General features: G+C 42.2%; 1 protein-coding gene across 20 annotated transcripts in view; it reads left to right on the forward strand.

Moving 5' to 3' along the window:
- BBX (BBX high mobility group box domain containing) overlaps window positions 1-23,976 on the forward strand; it is a 139,796-nt gene that overhangs the window by 61,611 nt on the left and 54,209 nt on the right. For 14 of the 20 annotated variants that reach the window (XM_035315074.1, XM_035315076.1, XM_035315086.1 and 11 more), the window contains 3 exons: window positions 15,502-15,672; window positions 17,215-17,457; window positions 23,212-23,410. In XM_035315074.1, coding sequence (XP_035170965.1) covers window positions 15,502-15,672; window positions 17,215-17,457; window positions 23,212-23,410 — 613 coding nt within the window. Of the gene's footprint in view, window positions 1-15,501; window positions 15,712-17,214; window positions 17,458-22,573; window positions 22,679-23,211; window positions 23,411-23,976 lie in introns of those variants that run through there. The other 6 variants (XM_035315094.1, XM_035315093.1, XM_035315092.1 and 3 more) reach the window with 4 other exon arrangements.

Genomic DNA, 23,976 nt, shown 5'->3' on the forward strand with positions numbered 1-23,976 from the left:
TGTGGTGTTGCCTAAAGAGCAAGAGATAGGTCTGTTACTGTTAATGGAGAAAACAATGTTGTTAAGAGTCCACTGAACTAAACAAATCCCTCTGCTGCATTAATGTAGTAACATGAAGAGGGTAGGACTGAGCAGATAGCTTGGCACATCTACACTTACGTCTGCTTCTTTCCCTTACCGTAATGTCCCAGTATAAATCAGTGGAGGAGCTCAGGTTGTAGATAATGCACATAGTGTGGGTGGGAGGAAGTGCCTTCTACTAGAACACTAGGAACCATAAGCTGAGGAACGAGTATTTTCTCGTCCACAGTAGCCTGCTATTATTGATAGCCAAAGTGTTCAGAGAAACCCATCAATTTCCCTAGGCTTTTGAAAACGTTGAGTACTCATGAGAGCAATTTTTTTTTGAGTGGTGAAAGCCTAAATGAATTGTGGCTTGTTGATTACTATATTAAGAGCTTTTTTTCTTCTCGTTGAGATTTTTTTAGATCTCTTTTTTATAAAATGGTTAAAATTGCTTTGTTTGCTAATTGTATTGCATTATGCACAGGCATCAAAAGATAAAGGACTACTCAGATTTTCAACGATGGAGATTTCTGAGTTATTGCTTAATGAGTGGAATGTGTTTGGCATTCACCTATCTATGAAATCCACCCATACTGAGAGGGCTTCATTAAGAGCCCATCATTTTATATGCCACAGCCAGATTTGAGAGGATTTTGTATTGCTTAGTGTAGTGCCCCAGCACTACAGAGTTTTAAAAAGAAAATAAATCCCCTTTTCTGCTTCCTGAGGAAGTTCCAGTGCAAACTTTGACTGCTCACAGAAAGAACTATCCCTGTTGATTTTAGGTGTTTGATTTTTAGAGGTTGGCTAACGTTAGTCTCTTGCAAAGAGATCCTTTGTGTCTCTACATAAGGTTTGTGAAAGTCACATGTGTCACAGATTGCTGCCAAATTAATATATCTCAGCAGTTCCAGAGTATTTAAAAAACCTGCCACCTATTTTCCTCCAAACTCTGCACTATAGTAAAACAGAGCAAGTTACACTAAGTTATAGTGGACATTTGAATTGGAAGGTCTTGCCCAAACTTGTTGAATGAAGGTCCCTGGACATCTTCACTGTTTCCAGTAAGTGTTGGATAAGTAAATCATGCTGGGTCATCTGCCATTGCTTACCACCTCATCAAGGACCTAGATTATCAGGAAAGACTTGTTTGCTTTAAGGTACTTAAAACATAGAGCACAGAGCAACAGACATCAAAACTGGTCTATCCACAGTAGATCTGTGAGGATGTTCAATATCTGGATTTTAGAAATAATTTGTTCATCAGGTGCCAGGCTCTTACCTTACTTTTAAATTGCACATACAGCTTGAACAGCGAGCTCGCTCAGTTGCTCTTGCTGTCTTGCTCACTCAGAGTTTTAAGGGGTTTCCTTAGAATCACAATGACTGCATGCTCTTCCCTCAACTGAAAAATAAACCTCTTGTCAAAATACAAAGAAAACCTTGCACTGAATTGGACTCAGATTTCCAAATGCGATGGAAATGCCTTGCTATATTTTACATCTCATTAACTTGGGGGGAGGCGGGGAAGGTGTTTGCAAACTTGGATTTATAGTACTGGACAGCTTTCTGAAAAAATAGAGGAAGGGTTGCGCCAAACAAGCTGTGCTACCTGTTTTCCAGCTGCTGGTATTTCCAGCTCTTCTGCATTTAGAATTACTGACAAATGTGGTAACATGGTTGTAATCTCAGGTTATTACAGGTCAAATAAAACATTGTCATCATTTTCAAGGATCAAGCATGAGGTAGAAATCAGACCCTGGGGTGTCTAATTGTGCTCTAAGGCACAAAGAAACATCTCGGAGACAGCAGGCTGGCCAGCCTCACCTCAGTCCCTAGGAGGATTGTGGCACTTGTCTTTGTGGAAGTCATTTCCAGGCATGTGAAGGACAAGAAGGTGACTGGGAAGAGCTAGCATGGATTTACTGTGGGCAAATTGTGCCTGATCAACACGATGGCCTTCTGTCATGAAGTGATGGGGGCAAGAGACTGCAGATAAGGGAAAATTGGGGGAGTTTTTTACCTACTACTTGTTTACTTCAGTGGTAGCAAGGCCTTTTGTCACTTCCCTTAGCATCCCTGGACCCAAACTGGTTGGAGACTGGATGGACAGATTACACGGTGTTTAAAAAATGGCATGAGCCAGTGGTTCAGTGTTGGACTGGCAGAGAGTTACAGGTGGTATTCCTTAAGTACTGATACTGCTCCCAAGTGCTTTTAAATATTTTTGTTAATGACACAAAGGGGATGAATTGACCCCCTCAGCAAGCTGCAGATGACACCAAATTGGTGAGTGGAGCAGATGTGCTGGAGGGCAGAGCTGCTGTTCAGAGGTACTTCAGAAATTTGGAGGAGTGGGACAGCAGGAACCCCAGGAAGTTTAACAAACAATGTAGAAAAGAGCTTTACAGAAAAGACCTGAATGGGTAGCAAATGAAACAGGAGTCAGCAGCAAGGCCTTGAAGCAGTCAAAGCAAACTGCAGGCTGGGCTGTACATGCAAGACTGGAGCCAGCAGGTTAAGAAGTGGTTTTCCTGCTCCACGTTTCTGAGGCTGTGGGCCCACATACAAGAGTCAGCAGTGAGCTGGAGGGAGTATAGTCAAGGACCACCAAGGTGGTTGGTTTTGAAGCGCGTGATGTACCAGGCTGTGAGAGCTGGTGGTGTTTGAGTGGAGAAAAGAAGGCTGAGGGAGGCTTCACTTGACTCTAGCTATCTAAAGGCCAATTGCAAAGAAGTTGGAGCCAGCCTCTTCTTAGAGATGTACAGTGAAAGGTCAGGCAACAGGCAGCAGTCATAAATTGCAGCAAGGGCAATTCTTGTTGGGCATAAGAAAAAATAACCTTCATCATAAGGGTGATAGAGCAGGAGCCAGAGACGTGGTGGAAGCTCCATTCCCGGGCAGGCTATGGATGTAGTCTTCATTATTTCCCTTCTATTGAAATAATGTTTTTGTGCATGGAAATTAAATATATACAAATTTTGTGAGGGAAAAGATGCAAAAATATTTGCCTTAAGTCCTTCACATGCTGCCCATGTCAAATCCATAGCTTTAGGTCTTTTGAAGTGGACTTGGCTGAACCATGTGATTGTCTTTCAATGAATTAAAAATAAGTCAAGTCTCTTTCTTCTTAGAAGAGATTTCTATGTTCAGCATAACTCAAGGTAGTGATGCATTTTTATAACATTATTGAGTGTGCTTTTGCCTTGTTCCTTGCTTGCTTCTGATGGTTTAGTCTGAAGCTTATTTAAGAGAGATTTTTATGGAAAACTAAGTACCTGACAACTATAGCTTAGGGCATAAAACTACCTCTTTGGAAAAGAACAGACTTGCTAGCTTGCTTTCTTCCACAAGTCTGAAGTCAGTCATGTCCAACATCCATTGAGATTCAGGAGAAAGTGGCTGTAAGACTGCAGTGAAAATGCAGTCTTCATTAAACATGAAGGCATTATGGTATGCATGCCTCATCTCTGTGAATATTACTTGCCATTATTCAGGATGTTGTGATTGATGCCACAATTCATGTGTTTCTGAAGATGGATTTCTGTTTTTACATTATTGTATGTAAGGCACTAAAAATAAATTAAGCTATATTAAGCATAAGACTTTGGTGTCTGACCTTTTTTATCAAATGAAGTTACTTAAGACTGCATCCAGATTTGTAGCTTTTTTTCACCTGCATCTACATTCTACCTGCCAGGAGTAGTGGACATGCTTGGTGTTGGATGGCAGTCTGGGGGGAGTTCTCTGCCAACTTGGCTCAGATCATTTTGTTGGTGGGCTCCGAGTGGGCATCCACGTGAGAGGTTATATGAAATACTCTTATCCTCAAAAGGGCTCCCAACCCTGTAGGCCAAAACTTCCATGCCTTTCAAATTAAATGGACGTTTTTATTCAATTAGTTTATTGAATGTTGAAGTGCAGCAATTTCTGCAGTGAGATATGCAGCTATGGGACTTAATTACTTCTACTTTGTGCTGTAGGTGTTACAGGCAGATGTCAAAGTGCTGAGTAGCTGAGAGCTTCTTTTGAGGGCTAGACCTGCAATAAGATACAATTCCTTCTGAGGGTTTTTAAGTAACATTGTTTATTCCTTTCTTAATCTGTGCATTAGGAAATTTTACTACTCTGGATGGCATTGTGCATGCCCTGTTTTTGTGGTCAGGGGCAGCCTTGTGAGTTCCTGCATCTGCAGATCTTTAGTATTGCTTTTTATCTAACTGCCCAGAGGTGTTGCACTAGCCTGTAAGTTTGCTGGGACCTGCACATGGATTATTATTTTGATGCTGTTGGACAAGCTCCAAAGCAAATAGACTCATTCCACTGTATGTTAAAGGGCTTGTACCTATTACACCCGATCGCTGCCTCCGACTCATAAAGCGGGACGTTTCCAGGTTCATCTACGTAGGGTTTTGCTGGCACAAGCATTAAGGTTGCTGGCAAACATCCCGGTATCAGCGTGGTGCAGGGCTGGTGCACCCATCTCCTAGTGCTACAGGAGGTGGGTCTAAGGAGCCCCTTGCTGGACGGGATGTTTAATGTAATGCAGATACCCATGCAACAAGCAGACAAAAAGATTGCTGAATGTGGAAGTTTTCTCTTCAGTTTGCTCATCGTAGCATCTTCTGAGAGGGAGAGATGGCATAGGGGACTGGAATCAGAGAGCTGCAAGTTCCTTTCCTGATTTGTCAATCAATCCGTTGCTGCCCTTTCTTGAGTGATTTCATGTCTCTCCAATTCTGCACAGATATATATTTACCAACTTTAATGTGTCAGAATTTCCTTTGTCATGATGAGAAGTCATTAAGTGGCACTGAAAAACTGAAAATGAACTGGCATTTGTGCCTTGTTTAGTTTATATGGGTAACTTTTCCCCTTCTTTTTAATTCCTTCGTCCTGAAAACAGCTGTCTTCTGGCCCAAATTCAGTCCACCACAACGCTTAAACTTAGGCTTCATTTATGCATCTACTTACCATTGCAGAACCAAGAGTCACATAACATAATAAGCGATAAAAATAACAAACTCTATAAAGAAATTAATTTAGTATGTAACTATTTTAAAATATCAAATGGAAATAAAAATGAACATAGCCACTAGATGGCACTTGAAAATTGGGTATTGAGATGATATATCAACTCTTAAAATAATTACAGATTTTGATAGATTCTGTGTGGATCTGCACAGCTCTGAGAGATGGTGGTATTTCCAAAACAACATAGAAATTCCTTTAGCTGGATCCCCTTCTTCTATGATTCACTTAAACCACTGCACTAAGGAATCTAGTCCTCTTTAAAAACTTGTTCCTGGTGCTTAAAATGCTGCCTAGAAAGAAGAATACCCGTAAAACTGAAAAAGTTGTGCAAATTTGTTTTGGTTTCCACTTATTTTTATTTATATCTAACCTCTTAACAATTTGGTTCTGTCCTGACGTTTCTTGTATTATGCCTGAATTGTGACACGTACAACTTATTTTGACAGTGTCGTGACTTTAACATTTATTTTAATATTAACACAGGTCAATAGCTAGGAAATTAACCCAGAAGTCTTTGGGGGTGTGGATTTGGGAAGGGAGCCAACTCCAAAGGCACATCATTTTTCCACTTTACCCGTTTTATTTCTTGGTAGGGGGAGAGGGTGGAAGGAGACTGAGAATTTGGTCCTGCAGAAAATAAGATGGTAGCTAGGAATTTATTTATCAAGTGAATCTTGTGGTATTTCTGCCAGTGATCATTACAGCAGACTGTTTTATTTGCAAACTCCATGTAGCCTCTTTATTGTTGTTTCTGATATGCATGAGTTGCATTATTATGATTTATGAGCTAATAATATTGGAAGATGAGCAAAGCTGAGTAAATACTGTCTGTAGCCATTCATTTATCTTGATCCGTCTTCCGTAGGAGCAGTGGGTGGTAGCTGTTTCGAGTGGTTGTTTGGACAACCGTCTTAATCTATTGTACGTGAGCTGAAGAAAGCAAAAGTAGATAAACTGTAATACGCGGTTGTGCAAGAATGTTTTATGGCCTATTAAATATGTATTAAGGGACTAATTCTTCCATTTGCTTACACAGCTGTATATGGTTCCCCTGACACTGGTAGCAATTATGACTGAATTTTATTATGAAAGCTTCGTTGCGCACATGGTAAACCTTAGAATGGATTACAGTAGCGATGGACACAGCCACATTGTCTGCTTTTTGTGGAAGACGCTAGGACACAATCAACAAGAGGTGAAAAGGAGAGTCGAACAATTTTCCCATTCAGCTCTTCTCACCCTGCGATGTCTGCAGCCGTAACATCTCCTCATTTGTGCTGCTTTGCACTGTGCGAAAGAATTCGGTTGTGTTACTGCCGTGATTGGACCCTAGAGCAATTTGTATGCCTTCTAATCAAAGATGAAAATAAAGCTTTCAGATTGGCCAGCCGAAAAGATCGGCTTTTTGTAATCCCGTTCACCAATCAAAGGATCTCATTCTTCGAAGGCTCAGAGCAATATGCCAAGCCATCCTTCTTGTTAACATAAAATTTCAATTTGATTTTGGGTTCTTATCCGAGGGGGCCCGTCAGTGAGGAAGCTTTTGCTGAGCTGCAGATGCCCTCATGGGAATTGGATGATGCGAGTACACATGCACTGAAATTCATTAAGTATTTCCTGTGGCCATTTTACCTGTGATCTCACTGGCTGTAAAGCCCTTTATGCTGAGATTAACCGTTTAGTGATTTGCAAAAGCTAGAGGGAAGCTCTAGTGATTCAGTTAACGAAACGCAAAGATTTTTGTTGTAACATGGCATTAAAGTAGCAGCAAAGCACAAGAATGACAACTGTCTTCTAGAAAAGCTGCTCTTTAATTGGGCTCAGGTAGTCACTAGCTCACTGTGTGAGCAGGAGCACCAGGCAGATTCTTTGGGGTGGCGTGGAATGGTGTTTCAGTTCTGACTGCCTGTTTTCATTGCTGTTGGGCACCTCTTCGGTCTGGCGAATTTTCTCCCTGCTTTGGTTTGCTAAAAGTGGTTTTTGGATTGCCTTGTTGCTATGGTCTGCAGTGCTGTACAGACATGCACTTGTCTCTCGCTTGAGAGGCGGTTGCATTTCACAGTTGCTCCGTGTCCCTGGAGGAAAAGTGTGTTCCTGATAACTGGTTGTGGCGTCAGCAGAGGGCTTTTGGAGCCTGTTACCCCCCTCTCTGCTCCGTGGGAAGAAGAAGCGCAAAGCAGGTTGGGTTCTGCCGTGCCTTTGTTTTGAATTTCAAGTGTTATTCTGCTCACCTTCCAGGGTTTGTTCGCTCTCTGTCCTGGTGTGGCAGCAAACAAGAGGAACTGAAGGAGCTTCCAGACTCCATCCCCTGCTTCGTGACCCAGAGATGTTACCAGCGGGGTCGTGGAGGTCTCTGTAATGTGGCACTGCAGTAGCTTTAGCTGTGGCCTTTGACTAGCTGTTTGGTGTCTTGTTTTGTTTTATTATTTCTGCCTCTGCAGCTGCTAAAGGCTGAAATGAATCCTGTAATAGTAAATGTCTCACTGTATCTTAAATTCAAGGCAAAAAAAAAGGCCTGCTTTGGTTAAGACATAAGACTTCAGACAAGAGCTTTTTGACACATGACTGGAACAAAGCCATAGTCTGGAAAAAGATGTTAACACAAAGGGAGGGTGCAGTTATGGCTGGTCATTTTAAACTTTAAACTAGATACTTCTAAGGGTGTCTGTTTGGAGGCATTACCGCTATTCAAATAAAGATGTTAGTGATTTGCACATCCAAACGTAGTGAGGCAAGGCAGTTTCTCCCATTCAGCACACGAGAGCTTTGTGGCACCGGGGAGAGGAGCAGCGCTCCCCTCGGCTGCCTCAGCGAGCTGTGCCCTGAAAGTGATGGCATGGAAATCATTGGGTGGCTTGGCTGCTTTACCTGCTTTTTGGTTTTTTATTGTGTTGATGTTGGCAGTGGCAAGGTTTGCATTTAGAAGTATGGACCTTACGGACAAGCTTTCCATCTCCCCACTGCACATGTGGGGAAATACCAGAACCACCACCCCCGCCCCGGACCAGGGCAGGTTTGGAAGTAAACCCCTCCAGCTCCCTCCTTGCCCACACTGACACTCTTCCGCTTCTCCCCAGGGTTGATTTCCACCCATGCTCAGCTTCATTCCTCTCCCAGAGCCCCAGGAGCACCTCAAGCACCTCACCGGCTTTCCCTGGGCGTGTGGCGAGGGCATTGCTCCAAGAGCCGTCATGGTGCCCCTGCCTCCCTGTAGCAGGTATTGGCCACAGCTTCCTTCTTTCTGAAGCACTTGGTGGTGGCTCGATGTGAGCAGGGAGTAGACACCCAGGCACAGCAGCCTGAAAATGGCTGTGGGCTGCAGGCTGCCCTATAGCCCTTGCCCCCCCTCGCCCCCTTTGCCATGTGGCTGTGGAAAAGCTGCCCAAACCTATGTCCCAGATTCTCCTTTCAACCCCCTTTTTATCCCCATGTCTGTACCGTACCGATGCTCACCTGAAGAGCAGGACTTGGCCGCCTGCGTGCACTTTCACGAGTGGCTGTCGGGTGTTTGGCTGCTTGTGGAAGTGGTAGCAAAGGGGGGACTGCCATTTGATCCCTGAGGGCTTCATTAGAAGCCATGTGGCAGGACCTGGTGTGCCCCACCTTGGCAAGTGTGTCTCAGAAGTCTTTGTCTACCAAGGGATCATTTTGCTATTGTGTTTTAAAAATGTGTAAATAGTACTTGAACTCCCAGCTGCTTCCAGAGGTTGTATTTAGGATAAAGCATGGTAGAAAATAAAAGGTTGACTGTTTCCCAAACCATTTCTTGCTTCCTGGAGGTTCCTTGTGTAGACTGAGGAGTTGATTCCTTCGAGCCTAGTATTTGGTACCTTCCAGCGCTGACAGATTTAAAATACTTGTACTGATTGGGTTTTGCTTAATAAGTGGCTTTTACGTGGTCTTCAGACTGGAGGTGAAAAATAAAACACATGTAAATAGAGGTGGGGGTGAACAAAACCAAAGCCACAATTTTAATTTCGTGGTCAGTTTACTCATGAACAGTAGCAATAGCATCCAGTTCCTAAGTGGTTTGCCTTTTGAAGGGAATATTTGTAACAGAGAGAGTTTACCCCTCTTTCATTTATTTTAATTAGGATGTTTCTAAAGAACTCCTTACAAAGCAAAATATTATTTTATTGCATTTTTCTGATTGTCTTTTACAGAGGAAGATAAAAAAGAGAACTAGAAAGAAGAAAAATAAACATTGAAATAATTATTTGAAGTCAGCTGTCATTACATTACTGCATCACACATCTGACTTTTCAAGCTGCATTTTTTGTTTGTTTGTTTAAACCTCATGGAAAGATTCATGTTCATTTTAATATCTTTTATAACACAGTTGCTTGAAGTGGTGACACAAGCACATCAGTACAGAGGACTCCTGGCACAGCATAGGCAAATGTTCCCATGTAGTAAATGAAAGTAGTGTGAGGTTTTCTTGTTCCATCCTGGCTGCTTGTTGTCGGCATGTGGCTTCCATCTTAAAAGCAGATTTGTAGAGAGCCAGCATTTCAAATGCCCTTACAGCTCTTCTGACTGATAGCTTGGAAGGATTAGCACTGCCAATATTAACCAAAACTAAAGGAAATCCATGTAAAAAGGCAAGTGAACCTTAGTTACACAATAATTCCCCCTATTTTTAAATTAAGTCATCCTGACATCAGGTGTGTTGACGTTCTTGGTGGACTTGGATTTAAATTTTATGTATTTGAAAAAAAACAACTCAACTCTGAGTTGCTTTCCAAGAGAATAAGGAGTAGTTTAAAATCATTTATCGAGAAGGAAGAGTGTGTCATTAAAAATTAAGTAAGACTCGTTGCTGACTTGTTGCTGTGTTGCAAAGCATTGCATGTGGTGACAGCCTATCCCAAACCTCTGCCAGCAAGCAGAACTCCGCTGAGTCTCAGCATGTCCCCCATTAAGGCATCGCATCTCCCAAAGTTAGAAAGCTCATTAATGGCTTTCTGCTGTGAAACAATAAAGGACACATTTACTGACTGGTCAGTAATTAGTACTGACTAGGTTTGTCCTTCATTACAGAAATACTCTGGTTCAGTTATTCCAGAGCTAAAAAAAAAAAAAATTACTTTTATAAAACCCTTTTCACTTTGGTGTCATTTTGCCACCAGCCATCTCCTTTTCCTTTTATTTGGTAATTCAAATACCTATTCTGCCCACTAGACCTGTGAGAAAGTGACCTCATTGCCTAGTCTTCAGCTTCTTTATTGAACCAGCTCCTTCCATTGGCTCCGTAGCCCCCAAAACACCGAGGCATTAGTATCATATAGTTCATTCCTCTTGTCACTCTTGGTTTTATAAAGTCACTCTTGTTTTTATGAAGTAACAGAGAATTTTGATAGTGTTTAAAAATAAATAAATAAAGTGTGGAAAATCCACTTGAATTTTTCCCTTTGCTGCTTTGTGCCAGTAACTTATATGGAATTAGCAGAGGCCCAGCTGGATTCCTGGAGAAGTAGTTTTAAGGTAGCAGGAGAACAAATTCATTTCCACTGTCCGAATGGAAATGAGTGTTGCAGAAGATCAGGCGTTGTGCTGAGAACCTTCCAACAGAGACTATGTTGTAGTTGCAGTTCAGGTCTTTGTGACTCAGCTTGTGTAGCTCTTGGATTTCTTGCCTTCAGCCTCTGTTATGGCATGTGTCTTGTAGCGCTTTGTTAGTTCTAGGGGCATTTTAAAGAGTTTGGTGTTGGTGAAATGTGAGGAGATAGTTTGGGGAACACCTGGTGAGTACAGCTTGTTTAGTGCTAGAGCAATTCTGGGTGACAGATCAGCTGTGGGGTAACGTAGTCCCGAAATTAGGAATGAAGAAGTTAGTCACCTATCTGCCAGGTTTTATAAATAACAGAGCAATATAAGAGAAAAACAAAACGTAATGAAGGTAATAAAGCATTTGTTGCTAATGAATATTTTAAAAAGGAAGACTTACAGGTGCATAATTGAATTAGAAATGTATGTCATAAAAAGCTAAGCAATCGTTCTTCTCTCCCCACCTCTTTCCTCCATCCAGCTCTTTTCTTAAGATATGTTGTGTTTGTTATTTTTTTCCCTCTGAACCCCTGTTAGGTGTACGCATTTATAAGACATCAAGAAAATTGTGACCCTTTGATTAACATTTCCAGGACCAGAAGGAAAATATAATAGCCAGCACAAAAAAACTGGGGAAAAAATGGTTAAAATCTTTTTATTGGTGCAATGCCTCAGTAACATTTAACCTGTATCTGCACTGAAGGTACAGATGTGTAGAACATCTCTCTGAAGGTATATCTTGCTGTCAATGGATCATGAATATCAGCCTTGACAGGAATCCTCTGGTGATATGATAAAGCTGATGTGGCTTATTTCAAGCAAAGCTGCACGTACTTGTTTTTTTTTTTTTTTTTTTTTTTTTTTTGTTTTTTTTTTGTTTTTGTTTTGTTTTGTTTGTTTGTTTGTTTTGTTTTTTTTTGTTGTTGTTTGTTTGTTTGTTTTGTTTGTTTTGTTTTGTTTTGTTTTGTTGCATATTTCTTCTTTTTCCCTATGTCTGCCACTCTATCATGCTGAAGCCAAAAAGTATCATGTAATATCTTGTTAGCTGGTTTTAATATTTGTGATATGGTTCATAAGTTCCTGTTGGTGCAAACTTTGTACTTGGAGTGTTGTGTATACTTTATACTTTTTAAGCCACAAATCCTGCAGAGACTGCCTGTGACTTGTTCTGTGACTTTCCCCAGAACCGCTGAATTGCCAAGCCTAAGCACATGCTTCAGTTTTTGTAGGATCCAAATCATTTCTAAAGGGATACTTGCCAGCATTCGGGGATCCCTGAGAGGGAAAGCAGGAGTCGATGTTTCTGCCTACTTCCCTCTGCCAGCTCCTTTTCTTCCATACAAAACAAGAAACTAACATGCTGTTGATTAAATGTCAAGGGAAAAAAAATGATAAATCGGTCGAATCTGAAGGTTCCAGTAAATGGATTCCATTGATGTTTTGCCATTCAACAAGTAATTAATTCCAGTAAGACTTGCACTGTCACTTAATCATACATGCGTTCACTTGAACATTGAATGTCTTGTTTACGTAGTTACAGCATGTCTTGCTAAAATCTTCCATGCAAAAAAATAAATGAAATTGTTCATGTTAGACGCGTTTTCTATTTAATTAGATGGGTTTTTTGGATGGGACAGCTCCTCTCATAATTAGATGACTGTATGTGAGTCCCTCAGCAGTTACAGCAGAAATACCCATGCAATGTGGGGGTAATAATATGGAAGGTGAAGCAGTCCGAAAGAAAACAAGTTCATCACACCATGTCAGCTTTCTTTTCATTTGTTGTAAGATGAAAAGCTCTGTGCAACTTAGTAGAGAATAAGAACATTTTTCATAATGTCAGTCCTATGTGGACTGTGAGAGACATCAGCAAAAAGTCAGGACCAAAAAAGGGCTTTGAAACGTAGGTCAAAACTTAAGAGAACTTAAGTAACCAAAATGGGGAGGGGGGAATATTTGAAAACACGAGTATCAAAAAATAGCAGTGGAGTAGTTTATCTCCCCCCTGTTATGAATTACGCCCTATTTTATAGGAAAGAAGAGGGGTAATAGGGAATGGAGTAGATAGGTTGCCTGGGGTGGGGAGGTTTCTGGACCCTGCTGTGGAAGTAGTTTGCAGTCAGGCTGTGGCCTCAGTCCTCCCATCCCTGGGGCCAAATCAGTCAGACTTCTGTTGTTAGGTGATGCAGACTGAGGCTGTTGCAGGCATTTGCTCCAAAGTTGAAGAGAGAGTGTGTCTGTCTGTAATGAGTGATGCCCGTTAAATAACCAAGCTATGGCTTTGTGTCTCAGATCTACAAGATGCTCGTTCAGCTGATAGTGTGAGCTGCTGCGCTAAAAACAACCTCTGCAGAGCAGAACTGTTGCTTTGGTGTGACCACTAAGGTAAAATAGATCACAATTTGAGAAAACAACCTAATTAACATAGCTGAATTCCTCCAGCTGAGCATACGCTTCTTTTTCACCACTGGTGTGCAGTGAATGCTGGTTAATTTATTTTAGGTTAATTGGATGTTCAATACCTAGCCTACATGCGTGGAAAACAAAAGCAATTATTCGTGAGCTAGGTGGTAATAAAGAGAAATAATGTGCTGAGAGTCCCTCACGGGTTTGAAAGGTAGCCAGCGTTCAGGTTCCCTTTTCACCTGCCATGTCTGGCACAGAGCATAGGTAGGGTCTTAAAGATGATGGACAATTTGTACAAAATGCCCTGTGGGATTACTTATGCCCTGTGAATTTTTCTGACTTCTCTTCAGGGGGGCAGGAGGCAGAAAGCTGCCGGTTAGAGATGATTTTGTTGAAATCGCGTTAGGACTTCAGCTGTGATTTTTAAGGAGGATCATGAAGGACACTTTGAACATTAATTTAGCTTCATACTAATGAGGTAGAAGGCTACCAGTAACACTCGTTTTACTTTTGAATGACTGTAGGCAGAAACCACACATAGGTGTCAGTGGCAAGGGCTGGCATAGCTGGCTCTGTCCCGTTCATAGCACACTTCCCATGCTCAGAAATAGGCCACATGCATTACTGACTGCAGTAACAGGCAAATCCTTGTCATATAACAAACTCTGAAGTCTCAGAACAGTTGGAACAGTAACTCAGCCACATTGTTGGTCTGTGTTGGAAAATACCCGGAATGGCAAAAGCAAACAGAGATGTTTAGCATTTTAGGAGGAGACAAAGGTGGGAAGCGCTGTGCAGCACGGTACATGGTGAAGTTTACTGTTGGATAGCAACAATTTAAACCTCTCATTTCACAATACTGGATTGCTGCTTGATCCTTCTCACCTTTTAATGTTCTTTTGAAGCCAGAATTGTTTCTGTGTGTTTTATTATGTTTGTTGGATCCTCTTTGCAAGTCACACATTGAAGATGTGGCATGGTGCATGATTATGTGCCGTATAGCACTTGCTGAAAGGACAAGTGTTGCTTGCAAAAAATGTACAGTAGAGTGGTTGCCATGAATGCGCTCCATGTAAAAGCAGTATGCTGGGAACTGCAAAGTGTGGGGCGTAATGGAAAGCTGCTAAGCCACAGGGCATCCCTGACTGGGGGGTACAGATACTATTGATAAGCGGGGAGGAAGTCATAAAATCTAGTACGCTTACAGGAAAATGACATTTTTATGTATTTAAGTTAAAATGTCTGAACCCGCGTTATTTCAGGGTTCAGTTGTTTTCTCCAGCAAGCCGGGTGTCTGAAGTTCCCTCTGTTTTCTGTGCTGTTCAAGTCTGTGGGGGAAGCAGCTGCTTATACACATTCCTAGAGCAAACAAGGGCATATTGCCAAAATGCCAGTGAGTTAACCACCAAAAAACGCTGGGAAGACATCAGCGAAAAGCAAAATGAGTAATTGCTAAACTGGTGGGATACTCAGGAAGACGGCTGGAGCTGCGATGCCTCTTCCTGCTGAGCACCGCTGCATGAAGTGGTTTCAGCGAGGCGTTTGCCCTATTTGTGGCACCAGGGCTTGGGCAGCCTGTGTAAGTGCACAGCGTGTAAGATCTGTGTAAGTGCAGTGCAAGTCTTACCTGGGCTGCACATCTTGTAGGCCATCCTTTAAATTGGTAGCTAGCATGTGATAAGCACATATTTTTACTGAGCAGTAAGGTACTCAGATGAGGATACGTGCACAAGACAGGTGTGTGAATTTTGCTTACTGTCTGCAGGCCCTTGATTGAGCGTATGGTTTGCTGTACATGGGCTCGCGTAGAGGAGTACCTTGCAAGTGTCAGGGTAGCTGCTTCTGGTTGTTTGTTTCAAACTCATCTAAGAGAATTCGCTTCTCTTAGGCAAGGAGTCAGATTTCCCTATGGCACTTTTTAATGGTGCTTGGGAAATCCTAGCTCATAGTGTCATGGGATTCTGCATCAGCACTGCTATATGTCAGTAGGTGATCAACAGATGAGTAGCTGCTGCTATGTTGTACTGCTAAAAAGAGGGATTTCCTGGCCTTTTCTGTAGCACAATATGAAAAAGTGGAGTGTGCACAGGTTTGGGGGAGCTGTGTAGGCTCTCACTCCCTTGCTTAATGGAGTATGAGCACTCATACTATCGATTAGGCAGGAGCACATTTGGAGCACATTTGAGAGCTGGGTTGCCTGCTGTCTTCGTGTCATCCTCTTCAGCTGTGTCTCACTAGTCGACCTGGTGGAAACGTTGAGATGAGGAAGGATACATCCTTGTTGTTCGCGATAATTGAAATAAACCTCTACCTATTACCATGCAAAAATCTTTTCAGTGTCTTGCATTGGTGCTCCATGCTTTTGTTGTTGGTTTGTCCAAGTATTTGCATGATGGTCATTTGTGCGTAAGGGTTTCTTGTGAACATGTGACTGTTTTTGCATGGCAGGTCACAGTAATGAAAGGCAGTAGTAGGAATAAGGATCATACGACAGAAGGAGAAGGAACTGGGAAGCGACCAAAAAGAAAGTGTCTTCAGTGGCATCCCCTGCTTGCCAAGAAATTCCTTGATTTTTCTGAAGAGGAGGAGGAAGAAGAGGACGAAGAAGATATTGATAAGGTAGACTTCATTGGATGCTTGGACTGTAGAAGGTGAATGGTGGGTCAGATTTACCCCAGCTGTGTCTTTGCTTTGTGTTTCTTGCTGTTCTCTATTGCAAGCTAACCCAGCCAATAAAAAAAATAGTGATACTGTCCACATAATGCTATAAAAGCAAGTAGCAAATAACACTAAAATGTGAATATTCCATCATTATTTCAAAATCTTGGGCAAAACCCTGCTTTTTTGAGTTAGATTGCAGAAATTTTAACTAAGTTGTTTTACACACTGCACATCTTAGTTTTGATCAATTAAGGTTGTTTTTCTGACATTTTTAATTGTTTACTTTAGACATGCTACCCTGCACTTGACTATTTTTAATATTTACCAAAAAAAAAGATTAAAAGGGAAAAAAAAAAGAAGGAAAGTATGTCAACAATTTTTACTATCTTTGTATATGAAACTCAGCATATTCTCCAGAATGTTGTGAGCACAAGTGCAATAATCTCTCTCCTGTTTGACCCTTGGTGTTTTGGTACTCTTCAATGATGCTGGCCTTACTCTTCTTCTGTAAGGACCCTGCTGTGTCACCTCACAAATGTATACTTAGGCTCAACAGTAACAAGAAGTGGGAATGGGAGGTGATAGATTTTGGAGACGTGACGTTTCCGTCATGTGGTTAGCGTCCATATCGGCATCTCCTTGATGCCTTGGTAAGGCAGGCAGTGAGAGGTCAGTGCTGAGGAGGCTGCCTTGAGATGTGCTGGTAAGGAAGAGTGGACCTTGACAAGGGTGAAGAGCAACTAGGAGAAGCCTGATAACTGTGATAGCACTGTCCGTCGACCCCAGGTCACTTTCCACAACATGGCTTAAAATAGCAATATTGCAGTTAGGTAGGAGGTGGTTTTCTGTACCATACAGTAATAACTTCAGTGAGTTATAACTAGCTTTCTGTGGTGCGTCTGTCGCGTGAATGATGTGCTGGTCTCTGAGCTGAGCGAGTGCGTTTCAGCAGCCGGTTCTGTTGAGAATTGCCCTCTGGCAGCGACCGGGCTGCCCTGCAGAGGTTGTAAGGCAGCGCAGCTCAAGCTGAGAAATGAATGGCAGGAGATGGAGGAACAACTGTTTCCAGTGCACTTTTGTTCCCATGCACTTTGTCATTGCAAACAGGTGTGATTGAGGTCCAAGACAGCTCTGCTCACCTCATCTCACCGAGATAACATCTAGCGTGTGGGAAACTGGATGTGAGGATATCCTCCTTCCAGCCCCTCTAGGGCTGTTACTAGAGAACGGTACTCAGCTTAGAAATCTGTTCCACTTGTGAGTCAGCATCGAGGTCTTGAAGTCTTGAATGTGAGTCAGCATCCAAGTCTAAGTCTTGAATGAGTGAACCTTGGACCTTCAGGCAAGGAGGTTGGATGTAGGCTTCCTGGTCTTCTAGGTGAACAGATGGCCTTTGCAGACAGCTGTGCAAATCTGTGTGCGTCTCCCTCATTCAAACACATCTATAGACGCTCTCAGACTATAATTGAGTTTACAGCCCTTCCCTTTCGGTTCTGGTAGGTGCCGCTCCTCGGCGCTGATGGTTTAGAGCAGGATGCTGATGAAACTGAAGATGACGAGTCCTCGGAGCAACGAGCTCGCCGACCAATGAATGCATTTCTCTTGTTCTGCAAACGCCATCGCTCTCTCGTGCGAAAAGAACACCCCCGCCTCGATAATCGTGGCGCAACCAAGATATTGGCAGACTGGTGGGCTGTTCTAGATCCAAAAGAGAAGCAGAAATACACTGACATGGCCAAGGAGGTACGTACTGTATGAATGGTAGATGTAAAGGGAGTTTATTACATGTTTGTCTTCTGTTTCTTAGTATATTAAGTGCTTTTGATAGGGTCTTTCTCTTCTCTGGACTCCTCAGCTTCCCCAGTGGGATTATGGTGCCCAGAGCTACTGTTGTTCTTACTTGGATTCACTTGGTCTTTTGGACCAGAATGCAAAGAAGTTGGTGTATGTGCACAAACTAGTGTAGCTCTAATAATCATTTAAAAACAAACAAACAAAAAAAAACACTATCTACTGTGTGGTAGATATCACCCGATAATTCCTGCACTAGAAGCATTAATGCATTAGTATGTGGCAATTTAAAACAGTAAATTATACAGTTCCACATTAGCTGGCTGTAGCAATACCTACTTCATGCTGTGCATAGGCTGACCAAGCCAAAAGTATAGTTGACAAATTCAGTCCACTTTACTTTTGATGCTAAAGAACTTTAAAAGTAATAGTGTTTCATGAAGTACTCTCTCTTTGTATTGTTACTAATTTCTGATATAGCAATCTTTGTTGAGGCAGAGTCCAATATCCTAATCAGAGAGGAATAGGCAGTCAGAGCCCTTTAACTGGGAGCAAGGAAAAGAGATTTATTCCCATATTTCACAGAGTGTATTTACGTCACTTTTTAAGAAAAAGTTAAACTGAAGCTTCTTGAGAAATAGCATATTTGATAAGCTCTCCCCAGGAAGAGCGTTGTGGGTATTGATTGTAGAGTGTGCAGTTGGGCTGATGCTACTTCCCCAAAAGACAATGCAGGAGTCACCTGCATGATGTCGATTGTGGGTAACTGTTGAATTCAGCCTTAGAAAAAATAATGGATTGTTGGTGAGGAGGAAGGACCTCTCTCATTTGTGAAGTTATGCTAGCGTACTACAAGAAACACAGCTGTAAAATAGGTGGGAAACTAATAGTCCTGTGAAGTTGTCTGCTACTGATAAAACGTATATATAAGATGCAGCCCTGTCAGTAGCTTGCATGAGCATGGAAAGGCTCACAAGAACAACCAAGTGTTCTGCATGGCAGGTCCTTTTAAAGTAGCGTGTGTAGTACCTCTGAAGTCCCATTTGTGACACAGCATCAAAATACTTGAGCCTTAGCTTTGTCCAGCCGTTCCCGATGCATTCTGCGTTCCCACGTACAGATTAGTGATGCTTCCTGATGTGTGGGGGGGGAAGGGACAATTAGGAGGTTTGGTACAGATGCAAAGAAAATGAAGACGAAAATGAAGGAAGTATTTTTGGAAGAAATAAATCTGATGTGACTGATTTCTTAGCCTTTTGTCTTGCTGAGGGAAACTTACTCATTAAGAAGGAAAATAATTGCAGAACTTCTATATGAAGTGACAGATCTGAAACTATTAATCATACTGTTGTAGAAATCATTGTTCCTGTAGTGATTTATTTGTTTCTGTTGGCGTGAAGAACAAATTGCATATTCAGTGTCAAAGAGAAACAATAAATCTAAGTAGTTAGATCATTACCACTAGTTCCAAGAATGTGTAGCAGAGAGATAATGTATAATTTTTATTCTTTAAATGGTTGTATGTTACAACAATAATTAGCAGCTATAATGTGCCACTGAACATATTTGGGCCTTCTTCACAAACAGGCCTCTTCTATGTGTGGAGCAGTTGCTTGTTTTAGCACTCGCTTTTATAGTTAGGTTTACTGTTGAGACTGTCAAAAGGATGCTAATGTCAACTCTAATTAGAACCGTGTGTTGATATTTTGCTTTTTCCTAAGGAGAGCTCATTTAAAAGTCAAGGAGGTGAATGCCTTTGGAACAACATACAATTACCATGGTGCTGCTACACTTCTGTTTAAAGACCTATATATATAGGGGTGTATGTGTGTGTATAAACAAGTATATGTAAAAGTTTGCTGAGGTTTAAAATATAGTGGTTGAGTTCCCCCAAACCTAAGTGCAGCTTTTCAGTGCCCTTGGACTGACAATGTTCTCAGCATAGCATCCAGCATCTCCCACAGGACGCCTGTGCCATGTCCACTACCTCTCCCTCACCCCCAACATGTCCTGTGTACCCTGAGCATCCCGTTGCCCATCCAGAGATACAAGTGGGCTTGACAGAAGTGGTCCATAATTGCAGTGGCTACAAGCTCCATTGGTCTTGAGAATGGTTTTACTACTCAGAGCCAGAGTTTACAACACCGGTTAACTCAGATCAGGCATCAAGTGAGCAACTTTTAGTTTCTTACCTGCGTGGTATCAGCAACTGATATTGTCTCAGCAGGCGTTGGTACATTTTGTCACGTGTCTAGCAGTAGGTAAGACCTAGGATTTTTAAAGATAGCAAGCGAGGCACCCCAGTACTTTGTCAAGTGGAATTATGAGAGGTTTCCTAGTGGGTTAGATACCTATCCCTGATTCCAGCTGAGAGGATGATGAGGTCTATGCTTCATTCAGGCAATTTTGGAAAATCCCTTTATGTACCTGTCTGCACCTTGGGGTGCCTTAATTTCTTAGAAGAACTGGCCCCATGCTCCTTCTATTTTCAGTCTTCTGGTTAATGGTCTCTTGGAGCAACACCTGCCCTAGAGACTTCATACTGTGCCTGCAGAGCTCGGTGTCGGTTTCTGCCGGTGTTTCCTTTAAGGAGCAGGCTTTCCATTTGTATCCTGCAGACTTCATAGATCAACTTAACTTTGAAAGTTTTATTATGTGGGATATAAGCCCAGTAGCTGATAAATACTCCAAGTAGAACCACAAGTGTTCCTGCCGTGTGTTAGCATTTCACTTCACCGAGAGGAAAATGAATTCTGACCGCGCATAAGTAAGCTGCATCATTTCTGGTTACTGCATTTAACAGGGGGGCTGTGCTCTGTTAACTCTTACAGGGCTTCTGCCCTGTTCGGGGGCTGGAAGCTCTCAGCTGGCATGGAGAACATGCAGTGAAACCATTACTGTTCTTGTGTAGCTTGAATCCACTTGGCGTGCTTCTGTTCCCATGACGCTGGAGGAAGCAAATGTTTTTATTTGGTGATGAAAGGAGCTCGGGGAGCTGCATTTAAACACAGCACCTCTTCTGACCTCAGCTCTGAAGGCACCCATCCCACCACATACTGCATCCTTCCCCAGGCTTTCACAAAGCGGAAATGATGCATCAGAACAATCCACAAACATATCCTGTGCTTTTTTTGTGTTACCTGAGATTTCAGGACATGACCCCGCATGGGCAGTCCTGAAGGCACTGGCATGCCACTCTGTGTGGGAATGAAGGTGGTGCCTTTACCTTTCAGGATACGAATAAACCTTTTTTTTTTAAAGGGACTTCAGAGGCTTCCTTAGGCAGCTGTGTTAAATTGGTTTACTGCACAGTTGCTTGAAAGGAGGAAAAGAGTAAGCTCTTCTATTGCCTTTGGCTGTTTCTTGTTACCATGTAGCTCATTTAAGTTATCTTCTCATGACCTGCCAAGCAGAATCCATCATTTCGTTTTAGGCCTCAGTATAACTGTCGTGAAAATCAATACTGAAAGTCTGTCAGAGATTTGGATCAGGCCCCTATATGCATTTTATAAAACTGCTTCTTGGTGGTTGTTTAACTTTTCATATATATTTTTTTCATTTTATCTTGCTTGTTGAATTTCTGAAAGAGCCAATGAGTTGTCCTGCCTGAATTGGCTCCCTCCTCTTTGGAGAGTGCAGTTAACATTAACTTTTTGGCTCTGCAGAGGAAAAAATCCATTAATACATCACGTCACTTGAATTTCTCTTGTTGGAAACTGATTAAAAGCTTATCACTGCCTCGTCTGGCAAATGGCATGCATTATGGCTCTCATTTGATGGGCAGCCTGTTGGATTGTCAAATTAATCCGCAGAATAATTCAATTATTCAGAGCAGCAACACCGATACGAAGGGCTTACGTACTTCATCACTAGAGGTTCTGTGCTTTTAACTCAGCAGGCTGGAAACATGATTCATGAGTGGGCTGGTGCTTTAACAATGGAAGGCAAAGCTCGCTCTTTGTGCATTTCCTTTCCGCCTCTTCCCTTATCCCCTCCCCTCCCCTTCCCTCTGTGAGGCTATTTTTGTGGTCTGCATTCACTGGCGAAATGAACTCCCAAACCAAACTGAGGAGAAGGGAAAAGGGCCGAGATGAAAGGTGTCGCAGTCCTTCATTCGCAGATTTAATCCACTTGCCCTCTCCAGAAAATACTGGGTGTATGTGGGTCAGCAGTCCCTGCAGATTTTTATTATTTATGGCCATTTCTATAAACACAGGACTTCCCACAGCAGGTTCACACGGCACCGTGCTGCTTGTGAAGCGAATCGTTTGTATCCTTGCTACAGTCTGGGGGAAGAAAGTGCCGGCTGACAGATTAAGATGGAAGTGAAAGTAGGAGAGAGGTGCATGCAACGAAGATCCTGCCACAAGGCACGCCATTTGCTGATCTAGGAGAGCACAGCAGTCACGCTGTTAGAGGACAGGGTTTTCCGAGTGCTCTTCTGTACCTGATACCCAAGGGATTTTTTGTTTTCCTCCTTCTGTGTTCCTATGGCATGCATGTGCATGAGACCGAGGACAGCTGGGCAGGTGGGAGCACACGTGATTGCAGAAGAAACTCTCTGCAGCTGCCCTGCTATGTAGTTCAGGACAAAACTGCTCCCTCACTCCCTTGCCGCCAGCGAGACCCACCTAATAATGACTTAGGAGGTGCTGAGCTCCTTCTCCCTGCAGTGAGCTCTGGTGCTGACTTGGCAGCCTGCCTCCCACATCAGCGAGCGCTCCAAGTGCCTATCAGTTGTTAGACAAACATTTGCAGCTGGAATGCTTGGCATGACCCTCTGATTCGTCCCTTCTCTACCTTGCATAGCAACAAGTTTGAAATACTGAAATGCATTCTTTTTATTGCTGTTAATAGTCAAAGATCTTTTTTTTTTTTTTTGCCTGGGCAGCACGGTACTTGGGAGACATCACCCCCACGTTTTGAAAATAGATGCTCCAACTGCCGTTATTCCAACCGAACTGTGTAGGATCCCGTTCCTTTTCCCCCTCTCTGTGTAGTCTAGCTTAGATTGTTTTGCTGCCTCATACCAAGAATATAGCAAACAACGAAGATACGTGCTCAAGGCCAAAGAAAATTTTCAATGGTCCCAGTTCGTTTTATTGCAGCCGTGCAGCATGGTTTTGGAAGGAAAGCTGGGGTGATGTATCAGAAGCTGCTGAAAAAGAGAAAAGTAGGTAGAGGTTTATTTTCAGAGGGATGTGCCTGGTCTGGGAAAGAGGATAACTCAAATATTCTAAAATATTGAAGTGTTACAGAGCAAGCGCAAAGTAAGGGGCATTATGCTGCATTTATTGCCAAATGAATGTTTTCATTTCATCCAAACTAGAAAGCAAAGGCTACCTGAGAAAGAGTTCAGATGGCTGTCTTCCCTGTTCCCCAAGCAGTGAGCATGTAAATGCTGGGGAGCAGTTTGCAGGATCACAACTTCAGCCTGACATGTGTAGTAAACCCTCAGGAGACAAAAGAGAAACCTACTTTTTGTTGTTCTTTTTTTTTTTTTAAGAACAACTCAGCTTTACTTATCTGAATGTTTCTTCTTGTTAGATTGTGTTGGTGGTCAGACTCTAAGCACATGACTAAACTGTTAAAACATCAAGACATTTAAGGATTATTTACTGTATTAAATCCTCTTATAAAAAGTGCACCCTGTTGCCCTGTAGATAGTATAATGTTACAACTGGTAATTTTCCTTTTCTTTTCTAGTACAAGGATGCATTTATGAAGGCAAACCCAGGGTACAAGTGGTGCCCCACAACAAACAAACCTGTGAAAACACAGACTTCCACTGTTACAAACAGGAAGAAACTGTGGGCCTTCCCTTCAGATTCTGCAAAAGATTTGCCAAGCCCGAGGAAAGTGACAAAAAGTGAAGAAATGCCACAGCTCAACTTCGGGATGGCAGGTGAGATTTCAGTCTTGTGAAGTTTCTCACAAGTAGCATCCTTGCTTTGTTTGAGGATGCAACGTTGAGATTGAGCTGCAAGACCTGCAAATACATTTCATGTCCCCAAATTAAGTTGCTAAGACTATATTTAAGCCTCTGCGTGACCATTTTGTACCAGTTTCTGTACTACATATTTGCTGTTTTAGAGTCAAGTCCAGATATGTGGCAGCTTCTAAGATGTGGCCATTTAGATTTGATTTGTTTTTAGCTCAGGCTTATTTGCTTTTGGAACTAGAAATTTTCATTTCCTAGTCATAGAAAGATAGTGCTGATAGTATGTTCTTTCTTTCTTTCTTTCTTTCTTTCTTTCTTCCTTTCTTTCTTTCTTTCTTTCTTTCTTTCTTTCTTTCTTTCTTTCTTTCTTTCTTTCGTGGAGGCTAGTACTGTGTTTAATAACTTGCTGTTTACCAGCATAATTTACTGGTGTCTGAAGTTGGAGGTGTTAATAATTCTTGTGGATGAATGTACCTGTGTAACTAAGGCTTTTTATATTTAAAGTAAGAAAAGTGTAATTCAGTTTTACT

Source organism: Oxyura jamaicensis, chromosome 1 (genome assembly GCF_011077185.1).
Source record: "Oxyura jamaicensis isolate SHBP4307 breed ruddy duck chromosome 1, BPBGC_Ojam_1.0, whole genome shotgun sequence".
In the NCBI taxonomy this organism is placed as follows: Eukaryota; Metazoa; Chordata; class Aves; order Anseriformes; family Anatidae; genus Oxyura; species Oxyura jamaicensis.